Source organism: Mobula birostris, chromosome 1, assembly GCF_030028105.1.
Source record: "Mobula birostris isolate sMobBir1 chromosome 1, sMobBir1.hap1, whole genome shotgun sequence".
Taxonomy (NCBI): Eukaryota; Metazoa; Chordata; class Chondrichthyes; order Myliobatiformes; family Myliobatidae; genus Mobula; species Mobula birostris.
The window spans coordinates 130,955,548-130,981,454 of record NC_092370.1 but is presented as its reverse complement, the minus strand read 5'-3'; the positions used below and the strand labels follow the sequence as shown (position 1 = coordinate 130,981,454).

The following is a 25,907-nucleotide window of genomic DNA, read 5'->3' as shown; positions in this document are numbered from 1 at the left end:
TCTATATTCCTGTTTCCCCCCCACCTATTCATGTGTCTGTTTATGTGCCTCTTAAATACAGCTATCATAACTGCTTCTACCACCAGCATGGTCCAGGCACCTACTACTACTTTCTTATAAATCTCCTTTAAACTTCCCCCTTCTCACCTTTAACATGTGACCACAGGTATTTCCCAGCCTGGGAAAAAGGATTCTTTCCCCCCTCCTTTCCAGTTCTGATGAATTCCCCTTTATTTCCAGTCCTGACAAAGAATCTCAGCTGAAATGTCCACTCTTTATTCTCCTCTATAGATGCTGCTTGACCTACTGAGTTCCTCCAGAACTTTGCGGAGTTGAATGTAAAATCCTATGAAAAGTAGTGGATTCAGCCTAGTACACCACAGGTAAAACCTTCCCAACCATTGAGCACATCCACATGAAAGCAGCATCCATCATCAGAGATCCCCACCACCCAGGCCATGCTCCTTACTCACTGCTGACATCAGGTAGAAGATACAAGAGCCTCCAGGTTCAGGAACAGTTACTACAACTCAGCCATCAGGCTCTTGAACAAAACGGCATGACTACATTCTTTTACCCAGCCATTGAGATGTTCCCACAACCAGTGATCTCACTTTAAGGACTCTCTATCTTATTATCTCATGTTCTCATTATTTATTGCTATTTATTTATATTTGTACTTACAGAGTTTGTTGTCTTCTGCACTCTGGTTGATCTTTCCTTGATTCTGTTATAGTTACTATTTTATAGATTTGCTGAGTATTCCCACAGGAAAATGAATCTGAGTGTTGTATATGGTGACATTTCTGTACTTTGATAATAAAATTTACTTTGGACTTTGGACTTTGGATTTCTAGATTGTTTCCGAATCTCTGTGCTAACGTTAGAACATAATTCTGTTTAAATACAAATTTTATTCAAGAAATTCAGTGGGATTGTGTCTGTACTCACCAGTAGAGAAGCAGGGGTGCCACTATATCTGCCTGAATTTTGCGTAAATTATCTACAGTCCACTGTGAAATAATTGACAGAGCCAGCCTTTCCCGTATCTCAGCACTCATACAGTATTCACCACCGCTGAACAAGTAGCGACTCCGTATCTTGTTGAGATAGCTTTAAACCAAAGAAGGAAGACACATTCAAAACTTATTGCAGTAGGAAGCAAATTATTTATTTTTATTTTATTTTAGAGATACAGGCCCTTCCAGCCCAATGAGCTACACTGCCCAGCACCCCACCTATTTAACTCCAGCCTAGTCACAGGACAATTTACAATGACCAAATAACCTACTAACCGATATGTCTTTGGACTGTGGGAGGAAACCAGAGCACCCATAGGAGAATGTACAAACTCCTTAGAGAGGGTGCCGGAATTGAACTCTGAACCCCAGAATGCCCCGAATGCCCAAAATAATGTAACTTTATATCAGCAGAGGAGAAATTACCAACATTATTTTAATTCTGGAAAACGGAGCAGAGGGTGGCACGGTAGCGCAGTGATTAGCGGAATCGCTTTACAGCGCCAGCGACTCGGGTTCGATTCCTGCCGCTGTCTGTATCGAGTTCATACGTCCTCCCGGTGACTGCATGGGTTTCTTCCAAGTGCTCTGGTTTCCTCCCACATTCCAAAGACGTACAGGTTAGTAGGTTAATTGGTTACAGGGGTGTAACTGGGCAGCCTGGGTTTGTTAGACCAGAAGGGTCTGTTACCATCCTGTAACTCTAAATATATTACAAAAATAAATACATTTCTAGATATTTGTTGGGTAGCACATTTATTTACAATTGCAGTAGCAGTTAAAACTAAAACTTTTTTTTAAAAAATCACTTGCAATAAGGGATGATAATGGCATGATTGAATGGCGGAGCAGACTCAATGGGCCGAATGGCCTACTTCTGCTCCTATATCATATGGTCGTATAAACACAGTGTCAGAGTTATTAATAATGGATTCTACTCAATCCACTTTGAATGTTTTTCATTGTTATACTTACCAGAATAATATCACAGAGACACAAGAGGAAATGCAAATGCTAGAAGCTGCTCGAGCACCTTTGTTCCATCCATCATGGCGACCAGGATTCCCTGGTGGTCTGATTCCACAGACAAATGCACTGCAAAAGGCTTGGCAGAAGATGTACTCCCTGCGGCAGCTGGTAAAATTCTATCTTCCCCAGAACATATTAGTGCAATTCTGCACTGCCATCATAGACAGCAATTTAAAATTAAGCCATTACTGTCTGGTTCGGAGCAGCATCCTCTCATAATGTATAAAACCTACAATGAACTGTGAGAACAACTGTCTACCATCACTGCAGGACTTGTATGTGTCCAGGACAAGGAAATGGGCAGGAAAAATCACCCACCTTGCAAACAACCTTTTAAAAAGCTTCCTTCTGAAAAGTGCTATGGGGCTTTTAAAACAAAAACTTTACTCTATCTTAAAAGTTTCTTCCCCCAGGCAGTTAATCTGATCAACCATTCTACTCCCCTCTATCTATTACCTCAGTAACTGCACTGTAAACAGCTTAAATCAACATTGAAAGTAAATTTATTATCGAAGTACATATATGTCACCACTACAACACTGAAAGTCATTTTCTTGTGGGCATACCCAATAAATCCATAGAAAAATAACCATAATGAACGATTGCACCAACACGGTGTTTAACCGGTGTGCGAAAGACGATGAACTGTGCAAATATAAAAAGGAAAATAATAATAATAAATAAATAAGCAATAAATATCAAGAACCTGAGACAAAGAGTCCTTGAAAGAGAGTCCATTGGTTGTGGTAACATTTCAATGATGGGGCAAGTAAAGTTGAGAGAAGTTATCACCTTTGGCTGAGTAGTAACTGTTCCTGAGCCTGGTGGTGTGAGTCATAAAGCTCCTGTACATCCTTCCTGATGGCAGCAGTGAGAAGAGAGCACGTCCTGGTTGGTGAGGATCCCTACTGATGGATGCTGCTTTCCTGTGACAGTATTTCATAAAGATGTGCTCAGTGATGGGGTGGAGTTACCTGTGATGGACTGGGCCATATCCACTACTTTTTGTAGGATTCTCCATTCAAGGGCATTGGTGTTGTCATAACAGGTTGTGATGCAGCCAGTCTACGCACTCTCCAGTACACACCTATGGAAGTCTGTCCAAGTTTTCAATGTCATGCTAAATCTTCACAAACTCCTAATAAAGTAGAGGTCCTCCTGTGTGTCCTTTGTAATTGCACTTGCGTGCCTGGGCCCAAGACAGGTCCTCTGAAATTAAAACACCAAGGAATTTAATATTGCTGACCCTCTCCATCTCTGATCCTCCAATGAGGACTGGCTCATCGACCACTGGTTTCCTTCTCCTGAAGTCAATAATCAGCTCTTTGGTCTTGCTGACACTGAGTAAGAGGTTGCTGTTGTGACACCACTCAGCCGGATTTTCAACCTCCCTCCTATATGTTGATTCATCACCACCTTTGATTCAGCCTATGACAGGTGGTGTCATCGACAAACTTGAATATGGCAATGAAGCTGTGCTTAGCCTCACAACCATAAGTGCAAAGCAAGTAGAGCAGGGGGCTAGGCACACAGCCTTGTGGTACACCCGTGGAGAGGGAGATCCTGGAGGAGATGTTGCCAATCTGAACTGACTGGAATCTGCAAGTGAGGCAATCAATGATCCAATTGCACAAGGAAGGAATGAGGCCAAGATCTAGGAACTTATTGATTAGTTTTAAGGGGATGATGGTATTAAACGCTGAGCTGTAATTGATAAAAAGCATCCTGATGTATGCATCTTTGCTGTCCAGATGCTTCAGGGTGGAGTGACGAGCCAGTGAGTTGGCATCTGCTGAGGATCTATTTCTCTGGTGAGCAAATTGGAGTCGATCCAAGTCACTTCTTGGGAAGGAATTGATGTTTCATCATCAACCTCTCGAAACACTTTGTCACCGTGGATGTAAGTGCTACTGATGATAGTCACTGAGGCAGATCACCATGTTTTTTATTGGGGCTGGTATAATTGAAGCCTTCTTGAAGTAGGTGGGTTCCTCAGACTGCCAAAGTGAGAGGTTAAAGATCTCAGTGAACACAGCAGACATTTGAACGGCACAGGTTTTTAATACCTGGCCACGTAGCCCATCTGGGCCGGCTGCTTTTCATGGGCTCGCCCTCCCGAAGGCTGCTCGCAGACCGAAATCACAGGATCCTCTGGGGCTGTGGGAGTCCGTGATGGTTCCTCCACGTTTGACATCCAAAACGAGCATAGAAGGCAGTGTGCGAACACTTCAGTGACAGGCCAAGTGAAGTTCAAGAGCCTGGTGGTTGAAGTGTAACCTGGTGGTATGGGTCCTGAGGCTCCTGTACCCTACTTCTGATGGCAGCAGCAAGAAGAGAGCATGACCTGGACGGTGGGGGTCTTGATGAATGGATGCTGCTTTCCTGTGACATCACTCCAAGTAGATGTACTCAGTGGTGTGGGTGGCTTTACCCATGATGAAATGGGCTGTATCCACTACTTTTTGTAGGTTTTTCCATTCAATGGCGTTAGTGTTTCCATTTCAGGCTGTGATGCAACCAGTCAGTATACTCTCCGCACATCTATAGAAGTGTCAAAGCTTTAGATGAGATGCTGAATCTTTGCAAACTTCTAAGGAAGTAGAAGTGCTGCCGTGCTTTCTTCGTGTTGGCACTTATGCGCTAGACCCAAGACAAATCCTCTGAAATGATAACGCCAAGGTAAAGTCACTGACCCTCTCCACTTCTGATCACCTGATGAGGACTGGATCATCGACCTCCAGTTTCCTCGTCCTTGGTCTTGTTGACATTGAGCAAGAGGTTGTTGCTGTGGAACCACTCCACCAGATTTTTGATCTCCCTCCTCTATGCTGATTCATCACCAACTTTGATTTGGCCAACGACAGTGGTATCGTCAGCAATCTTCAATATGGCATTGGAGCTTAGCCACACAGTCATAAGTGTAAAATGAGCAGAGCAGGGGGCTAAGCACACAGCCTTGTGGTGGATCTGTGTTGATGGAGGTTGTGGAGGAGATGCTGTTGCCAATCTGATCTGACTAGGGTCTGCAACTGAGGAAATCGAGGATCCAGTTGCACAAGGAGGTGTTGAGACCATGGTCTTGAAGCTTTTTATAATGCTGTTTACGTTGTAAATACATGCTGGTATTTATGTACTTATGCACATTTTTCCATATCTGTACTTCCAACTTTATTTTCATATAATTCTTTATTCTTTATAATTATTGCATGTCACAGCAATATACCCCTCCAATTCAAAATATATGTGAATGTATATGGCAAATAATGTTAATCCTTGGTCCTTAATTCCACTTCCCATTACCACACTGATGTATCTGTCCATGACCTCCTCTACTGCCAAGTGGAGGAACAACACTTCATATTAGAAACAAAGAAACATAGAAAACATACAGCCCTTCGGCCCACAAAGCTGTGCCGAACATGTCCCTACCTTAGAACTACCTAGGCTTTACCCGTAGCCCTCTATTTTTCTAAGCTCCATGTACCCATCCAGGAGTCTCTTCAAAGACCCTATCGTTTCTGCCACCACCACCGCCGCCAGCAGCCCATTCTGTCTTGGCAGTCTCTAAACTGATGACAACAACTCTGATTTCTCTAAGCTCTGGTAAGCATTTTCCTCTGCACCCCAAAAACTGTTTGTTTCCCCTATCCCTCTGGCCCCTTTACTCTTTCCCCTCCCTTGCCTTCCCGATCTGCTCTTCATCCACACCTTTCCTCTGGTTCTCCACCTTCCATTCATTAAATGGTCCACTCTCCGCTCCCATCAGATTCCCATCCTGTTCTGCTCTTTTCCTCTTCTGCCTACCATCTGCCAGCTTCCCACATCATTCCCACGTTCCCCCCTCCCATCTACCTACCTTCCTCTCCTCACCTGGGTTTACCAATCACCTACCAGCTCGCATTCCTCCCCCTTCTCCCAATTCTTTCATTCTGGCTTCTGCTCTCTCTCTTTCCAGTCCTGATGAAGGGTCTTGACCTGAAATATCAATTGTTAATTTCCCTGCATAGATGCTGCCTGACTTGCTGAGTTCCTCCAGCATTTTGTGTGTGTTGGTTCGAATCAGAACAATCAATTTCTTAGCAACTGATGACTTCAGAATACTGGAGGAACTCAGAAGGTCAAATAGCATCTGTGGCGAGGAATAAACAGTCAACGTTTTGGACCGAGACCCTTCATCAGGACTGGAAAGGAAGGGGGAAGAAGCCAGAATAAGAAGGTGAGGGGAGGCGAAGGAGTTCAAGCTGGGAGGTGATAGGTGAGAGCAGGTGAAGGGGAAGGTAGCAGCTGGGAGGTGATAGGTGTAAGAGGTAAAGGACTTGAGAAGAAGGAAACTGATAGGAGAGGAGAGTGAACCATGGGAGAAAGGGAAGGAAGAGGGCCATCAAAAGGAGGTGATGGATCAATGAGGATAAGAGAAGGGAAGAGCAGATGATGACTTTTGGAGATTTGCATTGCTGTAAATCCAATAAGATGATACTTCATTTGACACTATCGGCCTGTCAAAAGTATATTATAGAAACATGGAAAACCTACAACACAATACAGGCCCTATGGCCCACAAAGCTGTGCCGAACATCTCCTTACCTGAGGAATTACCTAGGGTTACCCATAGCCCTCTATTTTCTGAGCTCCAAATACCTGTCCAAAAGTCTCTTAAAAGACGCTATCGTATCCGCCTCCACCACCGTTGCTGGCAGCCCATTTCATGCACTCACCACTGTCTGCGTAAAAAAACTTACCCCTGACATCTCCTCTGTACTTACTTCCAAGCACCTTAAAACTGTGTCCACTCATTTCAGCCCTCGGAAAAAGCCTCTCACTATCCACACAATCCATGCCCCTCATCATCAATTCTCCCGGGGGGGGGGGAGAAGATGGCGGCGTGACGACAGCGCGTGCGGCCACTTCGGTGATGAATATCTGTTATCTGTCAAGCAGGGGACTGTGCACAATTCTGATTTGATGGAGACAGACGTGAGAGCACGGAGGAACATCTGGAAAACTTCTGAAATGCCCGCTTTGCTGCCGCTGCTACTGTGTGGTAACCGGAATCTCCGGAGCTGAAGGCCCTGAAATCCTCGGCTTTGCGTGTTTCAGCAGCTGGGGGGAGGTCGAAGGTGCTCAGCAGAGGATGGCGCTCGGGAGGCTGTATCGGAGAGGCTGCTCAGAAGCTCGAAGTTTTCGGACGGATGGACTCAGTGTTGGCTGGGGTCAGCTGCTTCCAAGGTATCGGCAAGTTGACGGTGCCTGGAGGTTTATGGCAGGGAGTTTCTCCCTTTTGCCGCCTGCTATCGGGGACTTGGGATATGGGAGTCGATCAACTCGAGACTCTGAGACTTTTTTTTACCATGCCCATGGTCTGTTCTTTATCAAATTATGGTATTGCTTCACACTGCTGTAACTATATGTTATAATTATGTGGTTCTGTCAGTGATAATCTTTGGTCTGTCCTGTTTTCTGTGATATCACTCTGGAGAAACATTGTATCATTTCTTAATGCATGTATGCATTTCTAAATGACAATAAAAGAGGACTGAGTGTTCTCATAATCTAATCTCATTTTATACACCTCTATCAGGTCACTTTTCATCCTTCGTCGCTCCAAGGAAAAAAGGCCGAGTTCACTCAACCTATTCTCCTATGGCATGCTTCCCAATCCAGGTAACATCCTTGTAAATCTCTCCTGCACCGTTTCTATGGTTTCCACATCCTTCCTGTAGTGAGGTGACCAGAACTGAGCACAGTGCTCCAAGTGGGGTCTGACCAGGGTCCTATACAGCTGCAACATTACCTCTCGGCTCCTAAATTCAATCCCATGATTGATGAAGGCCAATGCACTGTACGCTTTCTTAACCACAGAGTCAACCTGCGCAGCAGCTTTGAGTGTCCTATGGACTCAGACCCCAAGATCCCTCTGATCCTCCACACTGTCAAGAGTCTTACCATTAATACTATATTCTGCCATCATATTTGATCTACCAAAATGAACCACCTCACATCTACCTGGATTGAACTCCACCTGCCACATCTCAGCCCAGTTTTGCATCCTATCAATGTCCCGCTGTAACCTCTGACAGTCCTTCACACTATCCACAACACCCCCAACCTTTGTGTTATCAGCAAATCTACTAACTCATCCATCCACCTCTTCATCCAGGTCATTTATAAAAATCACAGAGAGTAGGGGTCCCAGAACAGATCCCTGAGGCATACCACCGGTGACCAACCTCCATGCAGAATATGACCCGTCTACAACCACTCTTTGCCTTATGTGGGCAAGCCAGTTCTGGATTCACAAAGCAATGTCCCCTTGGATCCCATGCCTCCTTACTTTCTCAATAAGCCTTGCATGGGGTACCTTGTCAAATGCCTTGCTGAAATCCATAAACACTACACCTACTGCTCTACCTTCATCAATATGTTTAGTGACATCCTCAAAAAATTCAATCAGGCTCATAAGGCACGACCTGCCTTTGGCAAAGCCATGCTATTAATCATAATATGCCTCTCCAAAGGTTCATAAATCCTGCCTCTCAGGATCTTCTCCATCAACTTACCGACCACTGAAGTAAGACTCACTGGCCTATAATTTCCTGGGCTATCTCTTCTCCCTTTCTTGAATAAGGGAACAACATCCACAACCCTCCAATCCTCCGGAACTTCTCCCATCCCCATTGATGATGCAAAGATCATCGCCAGAGGCTCAACAATCTCCTCCCTCGCCTCCCAGAGTAGACTGGGGTACACCTCGTCCTGTCCCGGTGACTTATCCAACTTGATGCTTTCCTGCACATCTTCTTCCTTAATATCTACATGCTTAATCTTTTCAGTCCGCTGCAAGTCATCACTACAATCACCAAGATCCTTTTCCGTAGTGAATACTGGAGCAAAATATTCATTAAGTACCTCTGCTATCTCCTTTGGTTTCATACACACTTTTCCACTGTCACACTTGATTGGTCCTATTCTCTCACGTCTTATTCTCTTATCTTCACATACTTGTAGAATGCCTTGGGATTTTCCTTAATCCTGTCTGCCAAGGCCTTCTCATGGCCCCTTCTGGCTCTCCTTATTTCTTTCTTAAACTCCTTCCTGCTAACCGTATAATCTTCTAGATCTCCATCATTACCTAGAATTTTGAACCTTTCACAAGCTCTTCTTTTCTTCTTGACTAGATTTACAACAGCCTTTGTACACCGCCGTTCCTGTACTCTACCATCCTTTCCCTGTCTCATTGGAACGTACCAATGTAGAACTCCACGCAAATATCCCGACACATTTCTTCCGTACATTTCCCTGAGAACATCTTTTCCCAATTTATGCTTCCAAGCTCCTGCCCGATAGCCTCATATTTTCCCTTACTCCAATTAAATGCTTTCCTTACTTGTCTGTTCCAATCCCTCTCCAATGCTATGATAAAGGAGATAGAACTGTGATCACCATCTCCGAAATGCTCTCCCACTGAGAGATCTGACCCCTGACCAGGTTCATTTCCCAATACCAGATCAAGTACAGCCTCTCCTCTTGTAGGCTTATCTACATATTGTGTCAAGAAACCTTCTTGAACACACCTAACAAACTCCACCCCCTCGTTCTAGGGACATGCCAATCGATATTTGGGAAATTAAAATCTCCCACCAAGACAACCCTGTTATTATTACACCTTTCCAGAATCTGTCTCCCTATCTGCTCCTCCTGTCCCTGTTACTATTGGGTGGTCTATAAAAAATACCCAGTTGAGTTATTGACCCCTCCCTGCTTTAACTTCCACCCACAAAGACTCCGTAGACAATCCCTCCATGTCTTCCTCCTTTTCTGCAGCCGTGACACTATCTCTGATCAACAGTACCACGCCCCCACCTCTTTTGCCTCCCTCCCTGTCCTTTCTGAAACATCTAAAGCCTGGCTCTCAAAGTAACCATTCCTGCCCCTGAGGCATCCAAGTCTCTGTAATGGCCACAACATCATAGCTCCAAGTGCTGATCCATGCTCTATGCTCATCCGCTTTGTTCATAATACTCGCATTAAAATAGACACATCTCAAACCATCGGTCTGAGCGTGTCCCTTCTCTATCACCTGCCTATCCTCCCTGTCACACTGTCTCCAAGTTTTCTCTATTTGTGAGCCAACCGCCTCTTCCTCCGTCTCTTCAGGTTGGTTCCCACCCCTCAGCAATCCTAGTTTAAACTCTCCCCAACAGTCTTAGCAAACCTCTCCACCAGGATATTGGTCACCCCTGGGATTCAAGTGCATCCCATCCTTTTTGTACAGGCCACTCCTGCCCCAAAAGAGGTCCCAATGTTCCAAAAATCTGAATCCCTACCCCCTGCTTCAAACCCTCAACCACACATTTATCCTCCACCTCATACTATTCCTATACTCACTGTCGCGTGGCCCTGCTGCTCAACTTCCTTCCTAACTCCCTGGAGTCTGCTTTCAGGACCTCCTCCCTTTTCCTACCTATGTCGTTGGTACCAATATGTACCACAACCTCTGGCTGTTCTCCTTCCCACTTCAGGATATCATGGACGTAATCAGAAACATCCCGGACCCTGGCACCTGGGAGGCAAACTACCATCCGTGCTTCTCTCCTGCGTCCACAGAATCGCCTGTCTGGCCCCCTAACGATAGAGTCCCCTATCACTGCTGCCGTCCTCTACCTTTCCCTGCCCTTCTGAGTCACAGGGCCAGGCCCTGTGCCAGAGTTACACAAAGAAAGAAACTGCCCACTAACACTTCTCACAAGGCAACCTGCCACTAGGTCAATAAACAAACAGAGCAGAACATTAATGGCAAAGTCCTGGAAGCTGGGAGCAATGGAGTTCATTTGGAACCTTCATGAGACAATGTATGAATATAGGACCAGGATGTTTTGGAATTTCAGAGCCTGCTGGTTAAAGCACAGCAGAGATCTTTCCATAAAAATTGCTGGTGAACGCAGCAGGCCAGGCAGTGCTTTATGTGTGTTGCTTGAAATTCCAACACCTGCAGATTTCCTCGTGTTTGAGAGATCTTTCCAACTCCATGAGCAGGAATTTGCCGAGATTCCCCAGAACTTATTCTGGGATTCAGTACAAAATTTAACCTGATGTAGATTACTGAGGGGGCAGAATTTTAAGATAACTGGAGGAAAGTATTGGGGTGATGTTAGTTTTTTTTTTACACAGAGAGTAATGGGTGCGTAGAAGGTCCTGCTAGGGGTAGTGGTAGAGGAAGATATATTAGGAGCATTTAAGAAATTCTTAGGTACGTGGATGATAGAAAAATGGAGAACTATATAGCAGGGAAGGATTGGTTTGATTTTAAAGGAGGTTAAGAGGTCAGTACAACATTGTGGGGTGAAGAACCTACACTGTGCTGTAGTGTTCTATGTTCTACAATCTAGCCCATTGATTTGGATGCAGGTCATAGGGCAATGGGAATAAGTTATATTTTGTTTTATCATTTGAATTTTGTTTAACTGCTTTAATTCTTTATAATAATGTATTTTTTTAAGTTAAGCAATATTTATAAGATTGTTTTAATTTTTTTAAAAAATAGGGCAGCAGATTACCATTGTAGTTAACTTAATGCTTTAAAGCAAGCCTCCTGCAAGATTGGGATTCGATTCTCGCCGCTGACTGCAAGGAGTTTGTACATTCTCCTCATGACTGCATGGGTTTATTCCAGGTGCTCCAGTTTCCTCCCAAAGACCTACGGGTGAGGGTTAGTGAGTTGTGGTTGAAATCTCTATATCAATCCAAATGGCTTTTATTACTATTAAAATGAGACTAGTTCTAGTTGAATTGCAGCAATACAGAATAGAATTGGATCAGAGATTCAACAAAGTTGATTCAAGCTGATAATTAAAACCTAAAGCACCTGCTAATCTAGTCAAAGTTAATGCCTCACACAACATTTACAAGACATAATATTTAGAGTTGAAGAATCAGAGCTATAATCACTGACATACAGTGTGTCGTGAAATTTGTTGTCTTGCACCAGCAATACAGTGCAAAACTGTAAAAAAGGATACTACAAATTACATATATAAAACAGTTACTTGTACATTGTGTTGTTGCTTTTATATTTATATTTATTTTGTTTTATTTTCTTCTGGATCAGATCTGGAGTAAGAATCATTTTGTTCTCCTTTACTGAAGAGTGACAATAAACAATCCTGAATCTTAATCTTTAAACAGATCAGAAAGAGGCTATAGCAATAATGAGTGATGGCTCAGAATAGAGAGGCTGTATGTGGCCCTTTGCTGCTTTGCCTTCTTAAAGAGTCAGAGAATCAAAAGAAATATATGACTATAAAATATATAAAAAATAAAAAGAGAGCAAAAAGTGAGGTAGGGGTTTTAAAACCTTACAAAAGGAAACCAAGAAGGTCATTAAGAGAGAAAAGATTAACTATGAAAGGAAGCTAGCAAATAATATCAAAGAGGATACTAAAAGCTTTTTCAAGTATATAAAGAGTAAATGACAGGTGAGAGTAGATACAGGACCGATAGAAAATGATGCTGGGGAAATTGTAATGGGAAATAAGGAGATGGCAGAGGAACTGAACGAGTATTTTGCATCAGTCTTCACTGAAGAAGACATCAGCAGTATACCAGACACTCAAGGGTGGCAGGGAAGAGAAGTGTGTGCAGTCACAATTACAACAGAGAAAGTACTCAGGAAGCTGAATAGGCTAAAGGTAGATAAATCTCCTGGACCAGATGGAATGCACCCTCGTGTTCTGAAGGAAGTAGCTGTGGAGATTGCGGAGGCATTAGCGATGATCTTTCAAAAGTCGATAGATTCTGGCATGGTTCCGGAAGACTGGAAGATTACAAATGTCACTCCGCTATTTAAGAAGGGGGCAAGGAAGCAAAAAGGAAATTATAGACCTGTTAGCTTGACGTCGGTGGTTGGGAAGTTGTTGGAGTTGATTATCAAGGATGAAGTTACGGAGTACTTGGAGGCATATGACAAGATAGGCAGAACTCAGCATGGATTCCTTAAAGGAAAATCCTGCCTGACAAACCTATTACAATTTTTTGAGGAAATTACCAGTAGGCTAGACAAGGGATGTTGTATATTTGGATTTTCAGAAGGCCTTTGACAAGATGCCACACATGAGGGTGCTTAACAAGATAAGAGCCCATGGAATTACGAGAAAGTTACATACGTGGATAGAGCATTGACTGATTAGCAGGAAACAGAGAGTGGGAATAAAGGGATCCTATTCTGGTTTGCTGCCGGTTACCAGTGGTGTTCCACAGGGATCAGTGTTGGGGCTGCTTCTTTTTACATTGTACATCAACGATTTGGATTATGGAATAGATGGCTTTGTGGCTAAGTTTGCTGACGATACGAAGATAGGTGGAGGGGCCGGTAGTGCTGAGGAAATGGAGAGTCTGCAGAGAGACTTGGATAGATTGGAATAATGGGCAGAGAAGTGGCAAATGAAGTACAATGTTGGAAAGTGTATGGTTATGCACTTCGGCAGAAAAAATAAATGGGCAGACTATTATTTAAATGGGGAAAGAATTCAAAGTTCTGAGATGCAACGGGACTTGGGAGTCCTCGTACAGGATACCCTTAAAGTTAACCTCCAGGTTGAGTCAGTGGTGAAGAAGGCGAATGCAATGTTGGCATTCATTTCTAGAGGAATGGAGTATAGGAGCAGGGATGTGATGTTGAGACTCTATAAGGCACTGGTGAGACCTCACTTGGAGTACTGTGGGCAGTTTTGGTCTCCTTATTTAAGAAAGGATGTGCTGACATTGGAGAGGGTACAGAGAAGATTCACTAGAATGATTCCGGGAATGAGAGGGTTAACTTATGAGGAATGTTTGTCTGCTCTTGGACTGTACTCCTTGGAGTTTAGAAGGATGAGGGGAGACCTCATAGAAACATTTCGAATGTAAAAAGGCATGGACAGAGTGGATGTGGCAAAGTTGTTTCCCATGATGGGGGAGTCTAGTACGAGAGGGCATGACTTAAGGATTGAAGGGCGCCCATTCAGAACAGAAATGCAAAGAAATTTTTTTAGTCAGAGGGTGGTGAATCTATGGAATTTGTTGCCACGGGCAGCAGTGGAGGCCAAGTCATTGGGTGTATTTAAGGCAGAGATTGATAGGTATCTGAGTAGCCAGGGCATCAAAGGTTATGGTGAGAAGGCGGGGGAGTGGGACTAAAAATTAGAAAATGGATCAGCTCACAATAAAATGGCGGAGCAGACTCGATGGGCCGAATGGCCTACTTCTGCTCCTTTGTCTTATGGTTTTATGGTCTGATGGTCTTATGGTCCATCCAGAATTACATCACATGCAATGTACACGCATTAGATACACCAGCTAATTAATGCAAATATCTAATCAGCCAATCACACAACAGCAACTCAATGGATAAAAGCATGCAGACATGGGCAAAAGGTTCAGTTGTTGTTCAGATCAAACATCAGAATGGGGGGAAAATGGGATCTAAGTGACCGTGGAATGACTTGGTGTCAGACGGGGTGGTGAACTGCTGATCTCCTGGGATTTTCACACACAACAGTCTCTAGAGTTTACAGAGAATGGCGTGAGAAACAAAAAATGTCCAGTGAGTGACAGAACTGGGGGCAAAAACAACATGTTAATCAGAGAGGTCAGAGGAGAATGGCCAGGCTGGTTCAAGCTGACAGGAAGCTGGCAGCAACAGATGTGCTGAAGAGCATCTCTGAAAGCACAACACGTCAACAGAAGCCCACACTGGGTTGCATTCCTGTGTCCACTTCATTAGGTACACTCAACCAAATAAAGTAGCCACTGAGCATCTAAAAACAATATCTAAACTGTGTAAAAGGAGAGCAAAAAGTGTTCATGGTCCATTCAGAATTAAATCATATGCAATGTTATTCAGAGTTTTCCAAAGTAAACAAGTAAACAGGAATAATGTTTGTCTCCACTTTCAAGCAAAAAAAACAAAACGATCTCATTAGTGAAATGAATCATGGACAAACCTTTGCTTTCTTTTACCATCCTTGGTAATATTTAGTCGTTCAATGTCCATCCAGAGCCACCAGTACTTCTCTCCAGCTGTTCCCTGGAGAAAGCTTTTGAATTTTTCAATGTCTCTTCTGCTCTTGAAATTATAATTGTGATGAGGGGTCACATAACAGAAACTTTGGATATCATTTTCTTCGCTCGAAGAATCAGACTCTGTACTTTCAGCCCCTGTACCTTCAGTCAAACCATGAGACTTAAAATTACTCAATGCAGGCGACTGTTCCACGTTCATTTGCTCAGTTTGAGAAACATTAGGCATCGGAGCTATTTGTGTATTCCCATCCGAATGTTGCTTTGCCTCATGGATCACAGGGGATAGGTTGGTCTCAGTACCCTGGGTTGTTTCATCAGCAGCACTGAGATTTTCTTTGGTTGTTGTTTCACCAGTCCTGACCTGTTCTTTATGATCTGTTATATTGAAACGGGCATCAACTTTTTCTTTGTTCTTTGCTATTATGTCTTGCATTGGTTTAATTTCACTCTCTGACTTATGTTCAAAGGAAACTATCTCTGATATATCCAAAGCATATTCAGGAATGAATTCAAATAGTGTGTCATCCACAATTCTGGGTTTAGTGAAGCTGCTGGTGCAGCTTTCTTGTTCCAATTTGACCTTTGTTTTTCCAGATTTATCCAGAATTTTCTGTCCTTGCAGGCTGTGCATAACTTCATCCAAAATCGAAATATCTAAAGTAATTCAATAAATCAGGGAATCATTAATGAATCGTATCAGATTGATCGCGAGAATGTGATGAGTGTGCATATGGCTGATCATGTGGTAAACTGAATGGGCCTTCTATGCACAGAGCGCTCTTCTTTTAGGCGTGGGCTTTCAAGCGCATGTTTTTCGCCTTGGCACCTCTAGTTTGTTGCTCCTGCACTGTACGCTGCCTAGCATGTACCATTACTAAATGACTCAGAAAAAATGTTTAATCATACTACTCCCTTGTCATTCTTGCTCCGCGCATACGTAACAATTGAGAAATTTGCCATTTTATTCGGCCTGCTCATTACATCTGTACACCTGCTCAGTAATGCAAATATCTAATCAGCCAATCATGTGGCAGCAACTCAATGCATAAAAGCATGCAGACATGGTCAAGAGGTTCAGCTGTTGTTCAGATCAAACACCAGAACGGGGAAGGAATATGCTCTAAGTGATTTTGACCATGGAATGATTGTTGGTGCCAGACAGGGTGGTTTGAGTATTTCAGAAACTGCTTATGTCCTAAGATTTTCCTACACAGCAGTGTCTAGAGTTTGCAAAGAATGGCGCAAAAAGCAAAAAAAAAGTCCAGTGTGTGTCAGTTCTGTGGCTGAAAATGCCTTAATATTAATAAGACAAGTCAGAGGAAAATTGGGCAGACCGGTTCAAGCTGACAGGAAGGTGATAGTAACTCAGATAAACATGCATTACAACAGTGATGTGCAGAAGAGCATCTCTGAACGCACAACATGTCAGACCTTAAAGTGGATAGGCTACAACAGCAGAAGATCATGAACATACACTCAATGGCCACATGATTAGGTACCTCCTCTACCTATAATGTGGCCACTGAGTCTAAATATCATTGTGTACTGAGATTAATGGAGGATCATTAGCCAAATTGCATTGCTTTTACCCAGCAGGTCCCATCAGCTTTTACAGGTATTCACCCATTTCCCTGTTGAAACACATTATTGAATCTGCTTTCACTGCGTGTTAGGCAATGGATTCCAAATCATTGTATATTTTAAAATGTTCTTCTCCTGACATCAATTAAGTTAAGCCTGAGTTCTGTGATAACCAACTCTTCTGTCAATGGAAATTACCTCTCCTTATTTACTCCATTGAGATTTTGAACACTTCTGTCAAACAGATCCTCAATCTTCAATGCCCTTAAGATATAAACCGCTTCTCGAGTCATTTCAAGTTTCTATTAAAAGGGCAAAGGATGAGCAAAATGTCAGAACAGCTTATCAAAAGCAGTGCAGGCAACCCCTGCAGGGAGGGATTTGTGTTCCCCATAAAAAGTCCATATCTTGATTTTCTATAACTTGAAGCTACATCATCTGAACATATGTCCTTCAATGCAAGTTGAAAATAAAATAAAAATTGACACATAACTTCCATGAAAGTGGATTTTTATACTATATCTCAGTTTCTTGGTACTGATTTGTAAATTCAGAAAGGGCAAATTTCTGTTACACAAACACTGTAACATAAGGGTTACCTATATCAGTGAAAGTGTTTTTGAATGCAAAACACAGGATGAGGTAACAGAACAGGCCGCTGGTCTCTTGCACAAAATACACACATATCAGTGAGTGCCCAGATTCATATTTATTTACACATGTACATTGAAACATACAGTGAAATGTGTTGCTTACATTAACAGCCAACACACCCAAGAACATGATGGGGGCAGCCCGCAAGTGTTGCCACACATTCCGGTACCAACATGGCATTCTAACCATGCCCAGAAGAACAGTGCAGACCACATCAAAACAGAACATGCCAAGCAACAAAGCAAGAACAGCAATCAAGCCCCATTCCTTTCTCCCTCCCACTCACTCACACATAACCCAGGACAGGCTGTCTTTGGCTTTTAGCAGACTTGTGGATTTACAGAAATTGGGCTTTTAGCTTCTCCATCAGACTCAGGGCTCCAGCCATCAGTCCTTGACTTCTGGACTTCCGGTTGACCTTTGAGCTTAGATATGGATTTCCAATTGACCTTCAGGCTTCCATCTTTAGGACCGACTCAAACTCGCCTATGATGGTGAATGAGAACCTGCACTTCATGCTTTGAGTTCTGGACTTGCCATCAGCCCTTATCCTCACAAGTCTGACAGCCCGACATCCAACCACATCCATGTTATTGACCTTCAAATGAGGCTTGGAGGCAGACTCTGGCAAGTCCCCTAATTCCCCCCCGCAACCCTGTCCCTTAACTTTAACCAGACACCTAACTCTGTCCCCAAAACTATCTCTAATAAAACTAAAAACTCCCTAAAAAAAAGACTGAATCACGACCTTGATGGAGACTGCAGCTCAGGCACCATCTAATTTACTCTACTTCCGAAATTTGGTTCCATTATCTACAAAGGAAACATACTTCAGAAGCAGATTACACTGTGCAACCACAAGTACACATCTGTCAGCGACAGGAGAAGATAGGTTTCTCCCCAGGGAATGGTTTGGAGTCTAAGACTTACTATCCAACAGCGCAGTAGAGGAAAAACCCTTGTCTTATTAAAAAGCACGTGGATGTATACTTGAAGAGCAGCAATTTGTAGGGTTTGAAAAAATAGAAGTTTCGGATGATGGAACTGGGATGGGTTCAGTAGTTCGAATGGTCTACATTGACCATTTTCTATGATAATTTTTTCCCCCAAGATGGCGCCAAGCTGCAGTCTCTGTCAAGGTCACCGCACAGATGGTCAACTTTCTTTCCCTTTTTTTTTAAGGTTCATGGGGGTGATTCTGGGGACAAGGAGGTGAGTTAGGGTTTAGGAACAGGGATGTGGAGGGAGTTTAAAGGTCAGGGATGGGAACGTGTTCAGATGTTAATGGACCAGTGAGGAACAAGGGCCAGTGAGTCCTAGGTACATGGATTGCGAGACTGATTCAGGATTCCATTATTAGAGAGTTTGGAGAACAAGGCCTGGAGATCCGGTCCTCATCCAGGATCCTCATTCGCCGTCACCGGTGAGTCCTGGGTGGAAACCAAAGGTCGATGCCGAAAGTCGATCACGGTAACACCATCATAGGGGTGGCGTGGCAGCCTAACGGTTAGCACAAGACTTTACAGTACAGGTGATCCGGTTCAGTTCCTACTACTGGCTGTAAGGAGTTTGTATGTTCTCCCTGTGACCACATGGGTTCCTCCGGGTGATCCGCTTTCCTCCTACAGTCCAAAGACGTACCATTTGGTAGGTTAACTGGTCACTGTAAATTGTCCCCAATTACGCTAGGGTTAAATACGGGGATTGCTGGGTGGTGGCTGGATACCTAAGACAGCCTGTCTCCTGGGGTTAGGAATCTGTGATTGTGCGTTGTTACGTGGGATGGAGGAATGGGGCTTGATTAGCTGTTGGTTTGTCACTTGGCATGTTCTGTTTCGTTGTGTTCTGTGTTGTTCTGCTGAGCATAGTGGGCACGATGTTGGTGCTGGAATGTGTGGTGGTGCCCCCAGCACATCCTTGGGTGTGTTTAGTTGTTAACGCAAGTGAAGCATTTCACTGTACGTTTCGATATATATGCGATAAATAAATGAATCCCAATCTGAACCTGCGGCCGTGTGTGGGAACTCCAGGTACTCGACCGCAGTAGCAGGAGGTGGCGTCATCTGGAGATGCAGGCCTCGGACATTCAGCAAGAGCCGATGTGGTTGCAGTCTGTCCACAATGCTGAGTGTTTGTGGGCAGCAGATTTCAGCATGTGGTCAGACTGAAACTAAAGAGAATGCGGGTACTGTAGCTACCAGAGAGACGTTGAGGAGGACCGCGTGGGCAGCTGAGGAGACCACTGTCTACACAGGCAATGATACTGAGAACACGAGTTCTAGAAACTAATTCCACAACCTATGGACTCATATTCAAGGACTCTATAACTCGTGTTCTCATATTATTTATTGACTTATTTTATTTGCATGGTTTGTCCTTTTTTAGCACATTGGTTGCTTGTCACTAATACAAGGAATTCTGCAGAATGATGGAAATCCAAAGCAATGCACACAAAGTGCTGGAAGAACTCAGCAGGCCAGGGAGCATCCATGGAAATGAACAGTCGACGTTTTGGACCAAGACCCTTCCTCGGGATGGGGAAGGACTGGGAAAGACAACAGATTAAAAAGTTGGGGGAAGGGGAAGGACGATAGCTGGAAGTTGATAGGTGAAGCCATTTGGGTGGGAAAGGTAAAGGGCTGGCGAGGAAGGAATCTGACAGGAGAGGAATGTGGACCATAGGAAAAAGGGAAAGAGGAGAGGATCCAGGAGGTGGTAACAGGCAGGTGAGAAGATGTAGGAGGCCAGAGTGGGGAATACAAGAAGAGGGTAAGGGGAGGGAATAATTTCTTTTACCAGAAGGAGCCCTTTCTCCACCACTGATGCTGCCCTCACCCACATGTCCTCCATTTCTTGAACATCTGCACTCATCCAATCTCCTTGCTGCCTTAACGGTGCTAGTTCCTCAACCGTATTTCTGCCCCATGAGCCGCCAACACATCATTCTCTGTAATGTCCACTCCTCTAACACCAAACATATCTTTACCCCCACCCTCTGCTTTCTCCAGGGATCACTCCCCCACCCCCGTGATTCCCTTGTCCACTCGTCCCTCCCCACTAATCTCCCTCCCGGCACTTATCCCTGTAGGCCAGCAGTCCCCAACCACCTGGCCGCAAAGCATAGGCTACCGGGCCGCGAGGAAACGATATGATTTGACGATATGGGTCAGCTGCACCTTTCCTCATTCTCTGTCACGCCCACTGCTGAGCTTGAACGCACGCATCATCCATGTCAGCGCGGGAAGCAGATCAACTCCTCGAGCTTGCAAATGACGGTGGGCTGAAAAGTATGTTTGACATAACATCTCTGCCGGCATTCTGGATCAAAGTCAAGGCTAAATATCCTGAGATAGCCACGAAAGCACTGAAAACGTTGCTTCCATTTCCAACATATCTCTGCAATGAATGCAACGAAAACTAAATTGCGGAATAGACTGGACATAAGGAACCCCTTCGAGTATCACTGTCTCCCATCATCCCGTTAGGACCGTCTTGTTGCAGGGAAACAAGCCCAGAGCTCCCACTGATTCAGCGATACTGGTGTGTTGCAATGATTTTATATGTTCATACGGGGAAAATTATGTGCTGTGTGTTTAATATCCAAACGTTACTTAAAATGTTATGATGCTATTGACTTATATAACCATATAACAATTACAGCACGGAAACAGGCCATCTCGGCCCTTCTAGTCTGTGCTGAACGCTACTCTCACCTAGTCCCACCAACCTGCACTCAGCCCACAACCCTCCATTCCTTTCCTGCCCATATACCTATCCAATTTTTCTTTAAATGACAATATCGAACCTGCCTCTACCACTTCTACTCAAGCTCCCCTGTCCTCCCCTGATAATTGACTTATCCCTATATTCATGCGAGGAAAATATGCGCTGTGTGTTTAATATTAGATTCGTTAGATAAACCCTTTCAGAAACGAAGTTGAGTGTATTAGCCACTTATCGCCTGTATTGCGTTCGTGATTAACCCCATCACACCCCCCGAACAGAATCGCCAAAAATGATCTGTAGAAGGAAATCAGCACCCACGGGCATGCGCAAATCATGCATGCGCACTGGTTCCCGCACAAGGCTTCATGGTCATTGTAGTCTTTCTCCGGGTAAACCCAACGTATATGACTGCTACTCTTGTTCATTGGCAAACCTACCACCACCACCGCCCCCACCCCCCACCGGTCGACCGGTCCACAAGAATATTGTCAATATGAAACCGGTCCGCAGTGCGAAAAAGGTTGGGGAACCCCTGCTCTAGGCAGCCAAGGTGCTACACCTGCCCATTCCCCTCCTCCCTCACCTCCATTCAGGGCCGCAAACAGTCCTTCCAGGTGAGGCAACACTTCACCTGCAAATCTGCTGGGGTCGTCTATTATCTCCACTGCTCCTGATACAGCCTCCTCTATGTCGCTGAAACCTGTCGTAAATTTGGGTACTCCTTGTTGAGCACCTCCACCCCATCCGCCAAAAGCAAAAGTTCCCAGCAGCGAAGCACTTTAAGTCCGATTCCCCTTCCCGTTCCAACACATCAGTCCATGGCCTCCTCTGTGCCGAGATCAGGCCACCCTCAGGGTGGGGAAGCAACACCTTACATTCCACCTGGGTAACCCCCAACCTGATGGCATGAATATTGACTTCTCCTTCTGGTCAAAAATATTTCTTTCCCCCTCCCCTCTTCTTCTATTTCTCTTACCCCTTCTAACCAGCCTATCTCCTCCCCTTGGGTACCATCCTCCTTTCCCTTTTCCTAGGGTTCATTCTCCTCTCCTTATCAGATTCCTTCCTCTCCAGCCCTTTACATTTCCCACCAACCTGCCTTCACCTATCACCCTCTGGCTAGCCTCCTTCCCCTCCCCCCACCTTTTTACTCTGGCACCTCCCTGCTTCCTTTCCAGTCCTGAGAAAGGGTCTCGGCCTGAAACGTCGACTGTTTACTCATTTCCATAGATGCTGCCTGGTCTGCTGAGTCCCTCCAGCATTTTATGTGGTTGTTTGTAACTAGTTTTTCAATGCTTCTATTGCATTTCTCTCCTCTACTGTGAATGCCTGCAAGAAAATGAATATCAAGGTAGTACATGGTGGCGTATACATATTTTAATAATAAATTTACTTTGAACTTTGAGGCATATCCAACCATTATTTGGTTCTGAATACTAATGAGGGGGGAAAGGACTTCTTTGGGGAGTGTAGCCATAGGCAAGTCTATAGTTGGTTCATAAGAGCAGGCAGCGAGAAGTTTCGGGGATTTTATGGTGAGGATGGCAGGCTACTAATTCTAATGTTACAGATGTAATTCCACAACACGTGGCCAAACGGTTAAGGCGTCGGTCTAGTGATCTGAAGGTCGCTAGTTCGAGCCTCAGCTGAGGCAGCATCTTGTGTCCTTGAGCAAGGCACTTAACCACACATTGCTCTGTGACGACACCGGTGCCAAGCTGTATGGGTCCTAATAACCTTCCCTTGGACAACATTGGTGGCGTGGAGAGGGGAGACTTGCAGCTTGGGCAACTGCTGGTCTTCCATACAACCTTGCCCAGGCCTGCGCCCTGGAAACCTTCCAAGTTGCAAATCCACGGTCTCACGAGACTAACGGATGCCTATTTAATTCCACAACAGGGATGTTGTTTCCCTGTGAACTGTTTGTCTGCTTTTGGCTCTATAGACCAGCAGAGAGCAGAGGTTCATGCCAGCTGGCAGCATGTGACAGTATACACAGGAACTATGGGACAAAGAATACTACAGTGAACCAGAGCTCTGTGCAATGATGCTAAACATGACACCAAGTAGCCTCATTTCTTTAATCAATATTGCTAAGTTATTTTTAGCCTATTTTCTATCTGAAATGGGTAACTCTGAAATGAGATACTCAGTGACAGTCAGTAATATCATTTTTCCTTATCGATCAGTCTCTTTAACTCAGATGCCCTGTTCTCTGCACTGGACATTAGATATCCACTATCAAGCAAAATGATTATATAACATAGAACATTACAGCCCAATACGGGCCCTTTGGCTCACAATGTTGTGCCGACCTTTTAACTATTCTAAGGTCAGTCTACCCTTCCCTTCCACACAGTCCTCTATTTTTCTATCACCCATGTGCCTATCCAAGAGTTTCTTAGAAGGCCCTGATGTATCTGCCCCTACCATCACCCCTGGCAGGGGATTTCATACACTCACTATTCTGTGGAAAAACTTAACCTCTGATATCCTGTCCATATTTCTCCAATCACCTTAAAATTATGCCCTTTGGTATTAGTTACTTCCACTCTGGGAAAATATCCACTGAATTTATGCCTCTTCAGATCCCTATCTTTCAGAGGATCCCTCTGTAAGACAACTCTATCAAGTCACCCCTCACCTTCCTTGACTCCAAAGAGAAAGGCCCTAGCATTAGATATGCTCTCTAATCCAGGCAGCATCCAGGTAATTCTCCTCTACAGCTTCTCTTAAGTTTAAACATCCTTCCTATAATGAGGTGACCAGAACTGAAGACAATATCCCAGGTTTTTCCTGACCAAGGTTTTACAGATCTGCAACATTACCTCACACCTCTTGGATTCAATTTTCTGACTAATGAAGGCCAACGCTCCATACTCCTTCATAACAACTTTATCAACTTTTGCGCCAACTTTGAGGGATCTATTGACGTGAAACCCAAAATCCCTCTGGTCCTCCACACGTCTAAGAATCCGACCATTAAACTTGTATTTTGTCTTCAAATTCAGTCTTCCAAAATGAATCACATCCCACTTTTCAGGATTGAAGTCCATCAGCTACATCTCAGCCCAGCTCTGTATTCTATCAATGCATCGTTGTAACCTGTAACAACCTTCTACATTATCCACAACATCATCAACTTTCATGTCATCTGCAGACTTGCTAACCCACCCTTCCACTTCCTCATCCAAGTCATTTATAAAAATCACAAAGAGCATGGGTCTCAGAACAGATCCCTGAAAGATACCACTGGACCCAACCTCCAGGCAGAATCCATAACCATCCTCAGCCTCCTATAAGCAAGCTATTTCTGTATCCACACAGCCAGGTCTCTTCAACTCAAACGCCCTGTTCACTAAACTTGCATTTAGATATTTACCATCAAGTATAAATGGATGCTGCTTTTCTAGAATGAACAGCCGATGAAGATTAACTAGACCTGCTTCAGATTGTTACAAAAACCTGTCTTGTTCTCAGCATTAAGAGGTTTAGTTACATAAATCTCAACAAAACTGGTTTTGAACAATGACAAAATGTAATGGATGCATGAATGACAAATTGAACTCATTCTGAATGCACGAGGAAAATCACTTGCAGGGTAAAATGGTTTAGTAAAATGCTGTTGACTGTTTGATCACTTTGCCATACAACACTGTCACCACTGGCAATTGCTTTTGATTGGGTAAAGTAGTGTTTGGTCCATTTATAGTAACACACACAAAATGTTGGAGGAACTCAGCAGGTCAAGCACACCTATGGAGAGGAATAAACTGTCGATGTTTTGGGCCGAGACCCTTAATCAGGACTGAAAAGGAAGGGGGAAGAAGCCAGAATAAAAACGTGGGATGGGGGGTGGGGGGAGGGAGTACAAGCTGTAAGGTAATAGGTGAAGCTGGTCGAAGGGGAAAGTAGGTGAGTGGGAAAGGGAGGGGTGAAGTGAGAAGCTGAGAGATGATGGTAGGTGAAAGAGGTAAAGGGCTGAAGAAGAATGAATCTGTTAGGATTGAAGAGTGGAACATGGGATTGGAGAGTGGAATCTGTAGGGAGAGAGGAACATTGGAGAAAGGGAAGGAGGTGGGGAACCCCAGAGGGAGATGACGGGCAAGTGGGAAGAGAAGGGGTAAGAAGGAATGTTTATGTTTTGAACACATCTGGAACTATTTAGCCAGACTGAAGAATTTCTGCTTTTTAAATTGTGATTTTGTTGCTTAAGTTTTTACAACAACCTAGGCATAAAAAATAAATTCATGTTTTTCTCTAGTTACGTCGGCCAGAATTCTGAACAATATTCAGTAACTCTGTGGCTCAATTCATTTTCATTAAAAGTAGGGAAGTTCCTTGCATCATGTCTTACCGGTAGTCCTGCTCTCTACAGGCCTCACTGTATCTCCAGTGGGATGTTGAGTCCCAGCAATAATTTTGCTGTCAAACTTGGTGCTATGCATAGGAAACTCCTCCTCTTCTCCTGTGACCAACACCTCAGACAGGTCGCTGGAAGCCTACACAGACAAGTAATCATTTAAATCATTCCACTCTATAGCAAGTTTATCAGCAGAGACATAAGTGACTGTAGATGCTGAAATCTGGAGCCATACTCAAGATTATGGAGGAAGTCAACCGGTCAGGCAGCATCTATGGAAATGAATAAACAGCCAACATTCCAGGCCGGATCCTTCATCAGAACTGAACTGAGTCCTTCTCCACAGATGCTGCCTGACCTGCTGAGTTCTTTCAGCATTTTGTGTGTGTTGCTTGGATTTCCAGCATCTGCAGACTTTCTCTTGTTTGTGGTTTGTCTTTTTTATACCTCTTTAACTATTTCCATGAAACTTTGGATAA

The 25,907-nt window shown here is 44.1% G+C and overlaps 1 protein-coding gene across 1 annotated transcript in view; it reads right to left on the bottom strand.

Moving 5' to 3' along the window:
- LOC140191644 (regulator of G-protein signaling 22-like) overlaps positions 1-25,907 on the bottom strand; it is a 151,057-nt gene that overhangs the window by 85,336 nt on the left and 39,814 nt on the right. The window contains exons 7-9 of the mRNA XM_072249277.1: positions 25,423-25,567; positions 15,026-15,758; positions 952-1,113 (exon numbers count right to left, since the gene is read on the bottom strand). Of these exons, the coding sequence (XP_072105378.1) occupies positions 952-1,113; positions 15,026-15,758; positions 25,423-25,567 (1,040 nt within the window). The remainder of the gene's footprint in view (positions 1-951; positions 1,114-15,025; positions 15,759-25,422; positions 25,568-25,907) is intronic.